Source organism: Delphinus delphis, chromosome 11, assembly GCF_949987515.2.
Source record: "Delphinus delphis chromosome 11, mDelDel1.2, whole genome shotgun sequence".
Classification (NCBI taxonomy): domain Eukaryota; kingdom Metazoa; phylum Chordata; class Mammalia; order Artiodactyla; family Delphinidae; genus Delphinus; species Delphinus delphis.
In genome coordinates, this window is record NC_082693.1 from 76,999,449 (window position 1) to 77,013,067 (window position 13,619).

General features: G+C 35.0%; 1 protein-coding gene across 10 annotated transcripts in view; it reads left to right on the plus strand.

Moving 5' to 3' along the window:
* Positions 1 to 13,619, plus strand: part of VEZT (vezatin, adherens junctions transmembrane protein) — a 104,142-nt gene that overhangs the window by 34,075 nt on the left and 56,448 nt on the right. For 6 of the 10 annotated variants that reach the window (XM_060025401.1, XM_060025394.1, XM_060025396.1 and 3 more), the window contains exons 2-5: positions 406 to 540; positions 3,944 to 4,030; positions 8,759 to 8,934; positions 11,326 to 11,601. In XM_060025401.1, the coding sequence (XP_059881384.1) occupies positions 406 to 540; positions 3,944 to 4,030; positions 8,759 to 8,934; positions 11,326 to 11,601 (674 nt within the window). Of the gene's footprint in view, positions 1 to 405; positions 541 to 3,424; positions 3,449 to 3,943; positions 4,031 to 5,097; positions 5,212 to 8,758; positions 8,935 to 11,325; positions 11,602 to 13,619 lie in introns of those variants that run through there. The other 4 variants (XM_060025403.1, XM_060025397.1, XM_060025404.2 and 1 more) reach the window with 4 other exon arrangements.

The window sequence follows — 13,619 nt, forward strand, 5'->3', positions numbered from 1 at the left end:
TTATTTAGTTTTTCCTTTTTTGGGTTACTCTGTTGAATTGTTTGTTGATTTTTTTTTTTTAATGTTACGTGGCATTGTGACAGACAATTCAGTTCTTTATAGAAGAAGCCTTAAAGAATTTGGGCATACTGTCATAATGTTGAATTTGCCCTCTAAAACTTCTGAAATACAGTTGACCTTTGAAACAGGGGAGTTAGAGGCACCCACCCGCGTATAACTTCACAGTCAGCCCTCTCTGTTCTCAGTTCCTCTTCCTGGTCTTCAACCAACCCTCCATTGTGTAGTGCTATAATATGTATTTATTTTTAAAAATCTTCATCAAAGTGGAACCCCACAGTTCAAACCCTTATTGTTAAAGGGTCAACTGTAGTAATGATCTTGAAATTTACTTTATATCTCTTTCAGAATTCTCCACTTTACCAGTACTTACAGGATCTGGGACACACAGACTTCGAAGTATGTTCTTCTCTGTCACCAAAACCAGAAAAATGCACAGTGACAGAGGGACAACAAAAGCCTCCTGCAAGAGCCCTGCCAAAAGTAAGAAGGCATACTCATTCTCTTTGACTCAATCTTTTGTTCTTTACTGACTATTTAAACTGCCTTTACCCTTATGCTTGCAAAAAACAAAAAAACACCTTGTTGGCACCTTCATGTTCTCCCTTGCACTGGTAAGACTTTAATTTTTATTTCATCAGTAGTATGTGTCTGTTTAGATAAACATGAATCCTTGCTGTTTTGGACTATCTCATGGGGTAGTTTGTATAATGAATTAAAATTAATATGATTGAAGATTAAAATATATTACATATTTAAACATTGAAGTTATCTGGAAGGAACCAGAAAAATAAACTAAAACCTTAATGAGAACCCAACTATAGGATTCCTATAGTAACTACAATTTTTTTCTTTGAGAGAGATTGGGATTGACATATATACACTAATATGTATAAAATAGATAACTAATTTTAAAAAAAAGAAAAAATAGTGGGATAGCAAGTGTAGAAAAAACAAAAAAAAATTTTTAAAGAGAATGCAAATTATAAGAAAGCAAATTAATACTTAATAAACAGTTTCAAGGATATATGATGGAGTGGGTGTATTTACAATTTCTGATGCCCTTTATATCTGCGGTATCATTTACTTTTATACAGTAAATATTTCATAGTTGATGTACATCATTGTGAGGCTGAGATACTAGAAGAAGCCACCAATAATTATGTTCTATAAAATACATTTACTAGATTGATTCATGTTTTATTAGCTGTATTTATTAAAATAAGAAAAATTCCAGTATATTTCAGTTTTAACAAAAGGAATTCTAATTTAACAGAAAAAACTATAACCAGATTACCTCATTTCTCAAGCATTCTAGTTTAATCAGTGTTTTATTATAATTCAAGTTCCTTTTGGGAGAAGGATTTTAAAGTTTTCAATTAGTCATTTACTCTGTGTGATAGAAAGGAAAAGATCTTTCCTTCTGTACATCTTAGAAAAACTCTAAAATGTGAGGTAAACAAGCTGGGCCCAATTGCAACAGCAGAGTAAACACCAAAGAAATGTGGGTTTTTTTCCCACTAACACTCACAAGGTGGGAGTTAGGGGAGCAAGAGTCCTCTGTACTTAAACGCTTTCTTCTCCTTGCTCCTTTCAAATATGAATGTTCCTGGGAAAAGTTTTGAAAGCAAAACCTAAAGATATATCTAAAAGATTATTGGGACTTCCCTGGTGGTCCAGTGGCTAAGACTTCGCGCTCCCAATGCAGGGGGCCTGGGTTCAATCCCTGGTTGGGGAACTAGATATCACATGCTGCAACTAAGAGTTTGCATGCCGCAACTGAAGATCCTGCATGCCACAGTGGGGATCCTGAGTGCCGCAACTAAGACCCGGCATGGCCAAATAAATAAATATTTTTTAAAAATAATAAAAATAAAAGATTATTTACAGACTAAAATTTGAATTTGAGATTACTTGGCAACAAAAGACAAAGAATGGGCCAAGGGATAGTGCTAGGGCAGGAAATGGACATTGACCTCTTGTGTGTGTGAGTGTGTGTGTGTAAACTTGGGTTTTGTAAGTATTTAATTTTCATTTATGACAGGTATTTTTACATATAGAAATGTTGTTATTAATTTATAAATAAATGAGAGTTTAAAATTTCATCCTCTTAGAAACAGAGGAACAGTAAAAAGCATAGCCAGAGGGTGTTTTTCAAAATTACCACGTCTAGAAAATTCATTCAGTCTTCATATTACACATTTCAACTGTACAAGCTATATCTTTCTAGAATGGAGTTTTTCTAGATATGAAGCAGCTAAATTTTAGAAAGATTTGTTATTCCTTCTTAGGGGATATATTTTTAGAATTGCCCCCCAAATTCTGTTCAAGCTATGAAATAGCAGTTATTTTCTTTGGAAAGCAAATTTTCTGTATGAGTTCATGATGAAACAGTTATTAGCATTAATCACCCTTTTTAAACTTTTTTTTTTAATGTGATTGTTAAAGTACTTATTGAGTAGTCTGTACTGGTATTCTTTTCATGAATATTCATTCTCTGTATATTTTTCTGGTTTCTGTTCCTGTGATTATTCTTAAACATTCCTCCCACAAAGTTTCAGCATCAGTCCTCTTTGCTTGATCTGTTTTCTCTGAGCTATCTCATCTACTTTCTTACCCTCATTGGCCACTTTTGTTTATTCTCCATTTTCACTGAGTTCCAGATACCTGTTAGACATTTCCATTTGCCTGTGCTCCAGGCAACTCAGATTCAACATGTCTAAAACAACTTTTTTTTCTCAGCATTCCTGAAACAAAATATTCTTTCTGTATTCCCAAATTACCACCCTCTCAATTATCTTGCAATTTCCCATCACTCCCACATTGATTTGGTCATTAAGTGACTCAACTTCTTTGTCTCTAAAAGCCAATCCTTACTTATTACCATTTTTGCTACCCTAGTTCAAGGCTTTATCATTATTTAGCTGGGCTGTTGTATATCCTTCTAATCATGCTTCTTGGCAGAGCTCATTCCCTGCTAGTACAGCCTCTGCACTGTTGCCAGTTATTTTTCTAAAGTGCTGATTTTCCCTTGGGTCTTAACTGTCCCAAACTATGCCACCATCCCCAATGGTATGTACTTCCATGGCTCTCTCCTTTATTCATCCTTTCCCCTTGCCTGGAGTGTTCTTCCCTCCGTTGTTATTAAATTCCTATTCATCTATTAGGGCTTAGCTCCAGTGTCAGCTCCTCTTGACCTCCTTTTTCCCACACTTTTTCAGATTTTACATTGGTTTGTAATTATTTGTACTGTCTCTTCTAAGTTCTTGAAAACAGCAGTTATGTATATTCATCTTTGTTCCCATGACCCTTTTTCAGTACCTGGAATATAATAGTCACTCAATGAAAGTAAACTCCATTTACTGGCCTGCTCAGGAAATGGGCTATTAAGGTAAATTGAATTTTTGATTGATTCAATAATATAACTTTTATTTCAATATGAGACAGTTTTTCTAAAATTGATTAAAATATCTTTCTGCCTTAGTATTATAGAATGAAATGCTCTTAATATTTGAGAACTTGGAGTACTTGGTTTTCATTTTGAAATACATACCCAATACCACCGTCATGTGGACATAGGTAGTATATAGTGTACCCAAGATACGTAGGTTTATAGGTCTCATTCCAAACTCACTGAATCTGAATCTTTAGTTGGGGGGCCCAGGAGTATGTTTCTGACTGAATCCTCCAGGTGATTCTGATGTGTGAGTAAATTGGGGATCTAATAAGGAGGCTGCAACACGCTGGCAAAGCATATAATATAACCTAGATGACTTTTTTCTTTTTCTGATAAAAATTATGATTAATTAGAGGTAAGTTATTTGAAGTTTTTCTGCTATTGAGGTGTGGTTTAATAATCCTTTACAATGTCATTCATCTCCTTCAGCGAGGCATCCTGTTAAAAGTGGCTGAAACCATCAAAAGCTGGATTTTGGTTCAGTGCAGTAAGAATGATGACTTACTTCACAAGTTGGTGAGTGTTCACTTCTTTTTTGTCACTTTTCAGGACTCCGGTTTATTAGTGAGAAAATTGATGAATCCGAATTTGTTTTGCTACTGATTTGGGCAGTGATTGATTTTGATTAGAAATTCTGGGCTGTTCTTCAAAAGGAGACTGATCTGCTTCATGAAGTGTTAAAGTTTGTTTGTATCACCTAAGGGGAAAAAAAAAAGGAAAGGAAGTTCTTCAGTAACTGGAGATCTTTGCATTTGGACTCATTAGTATTATCTTCTAAGAGGTTATTAGCCACTGAGAATAGTATATTCTGGTAATTATTGAAGCCCTATTTGTTAGATTACTCATTTCCTGCTGCCGTCTTCCTCCATTGACAGGTATTCCTCTCCGTGAGGAAGGGAATAGATCTATTAGTGGGATCCTCCCCCTTTTTATTAGGAACCTGACTGTCTCTATTCCACAGCCTATGTTTACAAAGTTTGGGCAAAATCAAGAGTGGTTCCTCCCTAATTTATTTATCATTAATCTACCATTCTCTGACTTCATATATAAAAGTTAGTCTTCCGGGACTGATAAATCACAGAATTTCCCAAAGACTAGCTTGATCTCTGAGCCCCAAGAGGGAGTACATCTTAACAATATGAAGTTTAGGTAATATAGCTAAAAAAAATTAAAGTTTTAAAATTCTTATGACTCTCACAAGTAAGCAGATTTCAGAATCTTCTGCTGCCCTGTGACCTTAAGATGATAATTATCATTCTTGTAAACTATCATTTGTCAAAGGATGTTTACAAAGTGCTTTCACATTTTGATTTGTTAATCCAAATGCTATATAAGGTTTAGTGTGTTCTACCATTTGGAAGCCTGAGGTTCAGACATTTCAGTTTGGTTAAGAATACTTATTAAGTGAATTGTTGAAGAATGTTCAGCTAGAAAGTGAATCAGAATTTGAACTCGGGTCTCCTGGTTTCAAATCCCAGGTTCTTTTCATTATAATGTACCACCTTTCTAACTTGAGTATTACTATGTTTTGACTGACTAAAATTACTTTTTTAGCAATCTATATGGGCAAGTTCTCTGTTCAGGGTTTCGTCTTCATAGGTGCGTTGAAAAGGTCAATGAAGTGTCTTGTCATCTACGTAGACATCATCTCTAGCCAGGTGGAGCCATCCTTATTCTTCAGTGATACTAGGACTGTGGTAAGGTATACGGATCCATATACATTTTTCTGTGGTTTAATCATAGTCTGCATAGTCCTGATCTTTTCATTCTTGGTTCTTTATCACTGGCCACATGCTTCATGTCATATTTCACTGTAAAGTACCAGCTTCTGAATGCATCCCTTTTGTGCCTATATTATGCAGAATTGTAGGAAGTACATTCCTGAGAAATAGTTTACTAGTAATGGAACAAGGAATTGACCAGTTAGCATCTGGCATGAGATTGCTTGACTTTTCCCCTTGATTATGAAATATTTTAAAATTTGTTATCTATACAGACATTGAACCAGTCTCTTCCTTTTATAAAGATACTGGCAATTGCTCCATGATATCTGAACATTTTACCATTGTTCATTTTCATTAACGTAATACTTTTCTTCTTAAAGGTTAAAAAAAAAATTCCTTTATAGCAAGTATGATGTTAGTGGTATTGGCACTTTTTAAGTGCTTTTTAGCCTATAAAGTGCTATCATACATTATTTCACTTGATCCTCATCAGCTTTATTAAATAGCACTATATATTAAAAAGCGTGTAAGATCATTGAAGTATATTGACACATGAATAAGTTCTCTTCTCCATCCCTAGGGGCCAAAATAGAAATCTCTTTATTCTTTAGCTGTGCTTCTCATAGTCTTTTCATTCCATCCAAGCGGAATTCTTCCTAAGTTATCTTCTCATGCTATTTCTCTGTTTAAATTCTAAAAAGATCCCTACTACCTATCAAATCAAGTCCAATTCATCACTTTGGCTGGCATGAAAGAGTCTGCGTAATTTGGCCCTAATCTACCTTTCCAGCTTTATCCCCCAATATTTTCATCAGCCCAATACACTCTTCCTTTTCCTTTATTCCTTGCCTATTCTCTATGTCTATATTTGTACTATTATACTGTGAAATTTGTTCCATTTTTCTATTTTTGGAATCTTTCCAATAAGCAGTACTAGCTCTTCCTCAAGGCCTTTCCTAGAAACTTCAGTCTGTTGGATCTCTTATTTTCTGCAGCCACCTTATAATAATTATCTGTGCTATGTTCTGTAAGTTTTTGTATTCTGTGAGCTTTTCTTTATTGTATTTTTAATTATTTCATATGTACTAACAACACTAACAGCTAACACTTACATAGCGCTTACTGTGCGCCAGATATTCTTAGTAGTTTATAAATACTTACTTATTTAATCCTTGCAACAACCCTGTGAAGTGGATACTGTTATTATCCTCACTTTGCAGATGAGGAAACTGGAACAGAAAGGTTATATTAACTTGCTTAAGTTGTGGGACCAAAATATAAACCCAGGCACTAAGTCTTGATACTTGTTGGGGGCGAGCCAAAGTTCACGTAGCACACCTCCCCCCCAGCACAGAGCACCCATACTATTAATACTGCCTCGAATCACACTGGTTTTGGGGAGGCTTTATCCCAGTTCTGCAACAGGTCTGATGCCAAGGAGTGGTGTTGAAGAAAGTGAGTTCCTGATTAAGCGGCATGCCCATAAGAGGGTCTGTGAAGAGGAAGAGTTCCCAATCTGCATTAACAGCCTCCCCCCTCTGTCAGCCTTAGCCTTCATTTAATTAGGCTTCTTTAAACTTACCCCTATACAATTACTTAGAGGTCTCATAAAAGGCCTGATTTCAAGTTTTTGTAGCAAAAGTTTTATTTTTAGTACTTGTATTTGAATATGGTCCTGTCTGATTGGGGAATCCAAACCAAATTATAAGGCCAATATGTGAAGGTTTATTTTAAGGATTACTGGAAAAGCTACCATGCTCCACCCCCTGCCCTCCTGCCTTCCATTGCCCACCTGCTGTTGCTACCCTGCAGCCCACTTCCCCCTCTTCACCCCTAACAGTAACATAAAGTGAGTTGTGCTGTTCTCTCTTTATGAAAGTGGGGTGGAATGTCGAAAAACTAAGTAGTTCCTAATGTTAGGATTGTAAGAGAGAGGAGGCAGTAGTTCAAATATGAACCATAAAAGTGCTGCAGAGGTATGTGCAGGGTGTATCAGTAGATGGTAAAAAAGCCTTATAGGCTAAGAGGAAGATCAACATTCCACTGAGATTTTTTTTTTTTAGATAATTAAAAGAAATATATCCAAATAGTCCTAATACTAAAAATATTCTTCTCCTTCTGTAAAAGTGATGTATAGCCCATGACCAAGAGGATATGTGCTCTTAGCGTATGGATCACTGCATAGTGTATGGATCTGTAGTGTATAGATCACTGCTTAAGTCCTCATGGTTAGCTCGGGCTAGAATCTGTGGTGTGGGAATGATTAAGAAGAGCAAACCCACTGCCCTCAAACCCTAGACCTAACTGGTTTTACTTTCATTGCTAAGGGTCTTGTCCATTAGAAATTCTCTTTATTTTTATCATACAATAGTATCTCCCTATTCCTAAGTTTAATACAACATAAAACTAAATTTTCTGGTAGAGAAGACTATATTCAGGGAAGAAGAATCAACTACCAAAGACTTAGGGTTTGAAATCATAATCCTGGAAAGTTACTTAATCTCTTTGAGCTTCAGTTTTCTCCTCCATAGAATGGACAGGAGGATGATAAAGTACATCACGGGGTTACTGTGAGAATTGCTCTAACATTGCTATCTCATCTCTCACCCCTCCACCAGGTACATGCTGCAAAAACTAATATTGGTGACTTGCAGGTCCCCAAACTAGAAGAGACTTCCTTTCATTCTGTCTCATCCCATTCTTCCAACTCTTTCATCTGGTTCATCCTTTAAGATTCAGTTTAGGCATCACCTCTTTTACTTTCTCTTTGTTGCAGGTTTTGTTCCTTCTGTGCCGTTTTCATAATAACCTAGTTATACCTCATCACACTTCTTTGCACTTATTTTTCAGTCCTCTGCGTTAGACTATGAACTCTCTAAGAGTAAAGTCTTGTATGTCTTGTTCATTTTTTTATGCTTTTGATGTCAAGCATGTTGCCTGGTATGTATTCCTTGATAGGTGGGTAGAAGGAAAAGAGGGAGGAATAAATAAGCTGGTATATGTGAAAGCATTTTGTAAACTATAAAGTGCTATGCACATGTTTTGTCATTTTGTATTATATTCCTTAATGATGTATTTTTAATACATTCTAAATGTCCATTTTTAGAAAGCCTTGATCCTGCTGATGTAATTCTTAGATATTGGCTATATTGTTACAGCATCCAGGGACAGCATCTTCTGTTACAGGATTATATTTTCCATGTTGTTTTCCAACAATTTAATTAATTAGGCTTAACTCAACAGGTTTATTAATCTGTAATTACTTCACATCTGTTTATTAAAAATATATATTTCACTCACATGTGGCTCCATAATGTCTACCTCAGTCTTTATTGTTTCACATTTATAATGAAAATAAAACCCTCTCCATCATACTGAAAATAGATTGACTATTGTTTCTTCTTCTTGGAATCTGTACTAAAAATAAACACCTCTAATTTTATTAGCATGGTAGGAGCTTAATATTTAATACAAAATTATGCATGTATTAATACCTCTCTTCCGGTCTTTTAATGTCAAGGATATTGGATTCCGACTCGACTCACTACATACCATCCTGCAACAGGAAGTCCTGTTACAAGAGGATGTGGAACTGATTGAGCTACTTGATCCCAGTGTCCTGTCTGCAGGGCAACCTCAACAACAGGAAAATGGACACCTTCCAACACTTTGCTCCCTGGCGACCCCTAATATTTGGTACTGTCCAGAAAACATCTATCCGTTGCTTACATACAGAGTATTACCAGAGGAAATCCATCATCACGCTCTCCATTATAAAGGCATTATAAACATTTTAGCATTTTAATTAATGTAATGATATGCCAGAGGTTAAAAAAAAAAGTCCCTTTCTAAAGTAAATACTATTTCAAGTGAAGGTGGAAAAAATATCCAGTTTGATTATTATATATTTTCAACTCAGTATAGTTAGTGCTGTGTTTAACAACCCAATAAGCAAGTATAACATATGCCAAAAAAAAAAATCTCTCTTACCCATATACCTATACACATGTGCTCATGAAGGCCTAGCCAGTGCTTTATGTTTCTTTACCATTAATAGATTATGTAGTAATTACATTGTAGAGGCACCAAGGATAGGACATGGGGCATGGAGGTAAACAGTTGATTCCTGCTTTGTTGGGTGAGAAGAGATCATAGACAATAGACAATTCAAACTATCTTAAAACTTGTCAGCCACTTAAAGTATTTGGGTCTAATGCAGAAGTCTCAGGCCATAATCTGTTAAAAAGAAATATATATGTATAGTAAAAAGGGATTATATATACAGAACTATAAATATCCTCTTCCTATTAAAGTATGAGTTTATTAAGTGAACTAAATTATTGCTCGAACTGTTCAAGTTATATGGGCAGTTACATTCATTGGCCTCAGTGCTCTGAATTTATGTCTTTCCTGTCACATTGACAAATGCTTCATATTGTAATAGATAGCAAAGTATGGTGTTTTCCAAATATGTAGTCACTCAGATATGATGAAGTAAAGCATCTTATCCTTTAAAAATATAAGAACTTAAGGAGCTGCTAGAAGGAAGCATAGGTTTTAAGAATTTTATAACTTTATATTCAAGTTTTCTTTGACCTCAAATGTCATTAAGCAATTCTGAGCCCTATAAATATGTTATAGACTTTGCTATAACTACATAAAAGTATATGATGAGATTTTGCTTTATGATATTACCAATATTGTCTAACAGTAAAAGATTCCAAGGGGGGCTTCCCTGGTGGCGCAGTGGTTGAGAATCCGCCTGCCGATGCAGGGGACACGGGTTCGTGCCCCGGTCCGGGAAGATCCCACATGCCGTGGAGCAGCTGGGTCTGTGACCCATGGCTGCTGAGCCTGTGCGTCCGGAGCCTGTGCTCCGCAACGGGAGAGGCCACAACAGTGAGAGGCCCGCGTACCACAAAAAAAAAAAAGATTCCAAGGGAAATTAGGGCAGGCAAATATTTATTAAGAAGCATTCTTACATTTTCTTTATAGTTTGACTATATAACTGTCTTCAAGTAGTGTTGATGTTGTTTTTCAGATATCCTCAGATACAGCTCCCCTCTATTTACCTCTTTCTATATTTTCACATTTTCATCTAAGCCTTCATTGCTTGAATGATGTATGTTAGTCTGTAGATTTGTAATTGACCTAAATTTTAAAAATTTCATATATATTTTGACTTCAGTTAAAGCAGTGTAAAAATACAAAGCTTGTCCATATTACGGTCAGCAATAAATATGTATATTTCCAGAATTGCGGTGATGGTTATTTAAAATTAATGATAAAATAAAAAATAAAATTAATGATAAAATAAGATGGGGCTTCCCTGGTGGCGCAGTGGTTGAGAGTCTGCCTGCTGATGCAGGGGACACGAGTTCGTGCCCTGGTCTGGGAAGATCCCACATGCCGCGGAGTGGCTGGGCCCGTGAGCCATGGCCGCTGAGCCTGCGCGTCCGGAGCCTGTGCTCCGCAACGGGAGAGGCCACAACAGTGAGAGGCCCGCGTACTGCAAAAAATAAATAAATAAATAAAAATAAAATAAAATAAAATAAGATGACTTTATTCAAAGCAATTACTCATGAAGTATATATTATTTCTAATTGGAAAAATGCTTATATTTTCTTGAGGTATTATATGTTTTTGCACAGATAATTAAAGTCTAATTTTAGGGGAAAAGACCTCATGATATCTCCAAATATTAAAGATTTTTAGTATTAAAAATTAGTAAAAATTAAAGTTTTTTTAAATTTTATATTTGTAAAATCAGATTTTAAAATCTGTAATTTGTTTTTAGGTTAAAGAGCACATATCTTAAAAAAAAAAAAAAGGTTTTTTCAGAAGATACCTATTTATGTCCTTTACCTAAACTGATTAGCTCTAGACAGTGGGTGTCTAGCAACTAGACAGTGGTGCTAGATATTTTTTAACTGTTTCATATTACTTTTTAAAATGTCATATTTTATAAAGTCATACTTTATAAAGAAGCTAGCATTTTATCTATTTTAGGAAACCTGAATTGCTGACTAAAGTAACTCATCTTTCTCTGGACTGATGGATATCATTTTTTTGGCTTTTCTATTCTAGGGATGTCTCAGTGCTATTTGCCTTCATTAGTTTGCTCATTATGCTTCCCACTTGGTGGATTGTATCTTCCTGGCTGCTATGGGGAGTGATTCTATTTGTTTATCTGATCATAAGAGCTTTGAGATTATGGAGGACAGCAAAACTACAAATAACCCTAAAAAAATACAATGTCCATTTGGAAGATATAGCAACAAATAGCCGAGGTTTTACTAACCTCGTGAGAAAAGCTTTACGTCTCATTCAAGAAACTGAAGTCATTTCCAGAGGATTTACACTGTGAGTTCATTTTTCATTTTATTTTTTAAATAATTCTTTTCTACTACATAGTTAAATTAGAATGTTTATTACCTATTTTCATTTTTGTTTTGCATTTACAGAAAAAACTAGGTTTCTCTTTAGCACTTATTAAAGTCTGTTAACTGCTAAGTGAAGGAATAAATACATTATATATTAGATTTAATAAGTGGTATGATTCTTTTTCCTACTTTGAGAAACCAAAGTGCTTTGAGAATCATGATTATTTCTGTGTGTTACCATGTGATTACATAAGATAACATAGAGAGCCTTGATCCTCGCATGCAGTAGTTACCCAATAAATACTTGTTCTCTTTACTCACCGTCAGATGCTCTCTTTACTCAGTTTACATGATAGATGTATCTGACAAGAATTCATTTGGAAAACTCTTGCCATGTATTAATAATATTCTTTAGGTTAATAGTAGTAGATATTTTGGCACTGATACTCTCAGATACTCTCACTGATATTTAATACGGGAAATTAAATATTCAACAGTCTAGCTCTAAGTGTATCAAGCTACCAGATGGATAGACTATTTATTCTATTATTAAAGGGAAAACACCAATTATGTTCCATATTCTATGCCAGACAATTTTGCATACAACTGAAGGCATACAATTATAAGCGGTAGAGCAAATGTTAAAGTTCATTCCATCTGCCTCTAAAGCTTATTTCCCGTACACTAGGCTGCCAGCTAAGCACTTACAGATGACAGTTGTAGTATAATATATTTAATAATTTATATAACTCATATAACGTCTGCAACCTATAGGTGGGAGAAAGTAAGTATATGGCAGAGAATAATTGTTGCTCTTAATTAGTTGTATCTGGAAAGTCATGAAAAGAGGGGGGCAGAAGAACCTTGGGTAGTCATTGCATCCTCCACTCTGCTCACTCTAGAGTAGTACCTAAACAATCTTGACATAAAAGCTGTATTTGGAATATCATGAAACAGGAAAGTAGAAGAATCTCCAGTAATCCTCTCATTCTTCACTCTGTTGTGTTCTGGAACAGTGTTGTAAACTCCAGAGACATGAGAGAGATTTTATAACTTCTCTTTCTGCTTAATTCAAAATGTAACAGTCCTTAGTGTCTGTTAATTTTGGTCCTTCCATTGTAGTTAAAGTCCACTTTTGTTGATAGAGCGTAGCAAATACTGAGTGTCAAATTTTAAAAGTTAAAAATCGTACTAAGTAAGTAATATAGCTCCTTTTCATTCTGGACTTGCACAACAAGAGGACTGACAGGTTAAGCAAAGTGGCTCTGTGTCCAATTAATGCTTAGGCCTGTATAGAGGATTCTGTGCCTTTTGTCATTGTCCCACTTTTACCCATATGTCTAGAATTGGCATGAAGAGCTAAAATGGGCCCGTTAGGCATGATTTCCCTCTGGATTATGACTTCTGTCTATTCAAATGCAGACAGACAGAAAAATTTTTGGAACAATTGTACTTCACTTGTCTCCATCTAACTGGAAAATGGATTGAAAAAATTATGAGGAATAATAAATTTTGAATCATAATTTTTTAGAAATATTTTCATTTTTAAGACTGAGTAAAATGGAATACAAACAATAGTGTCCATATATTGAAAATATTAGTGCTGTTGTATTCTTCCTCAACTTTTCCTCTCTAGCAAATAATTTAACCCTTCTTTGCCTCATTTCTTTGTTTTAAAATAAGCCTATCCGTCATTGTCCTGTTTTTTATAGATTTTTAATGCCTGAATATGTTTAGTTTGGTTTAACATTTTTTTAAGTTTTGAGTTAGATGTCTTATTTTACAAATTTGTGGTTATAGTGTAAGAAATTTATAAATTCCAAATACTTTGTTTTACTATTAGGAGAGGTTACTAGTTAGGTGAAAAACTTACTGTCTGGAAAACTATGTAATATGAAATCACTCATAGTTTCATTTATAAAAGCATAATATGTTACATGGTGTTGTTGCAAATAGGTACTCCCCATTTATCTTTGGAAAAGTACTTATGAAATGTGC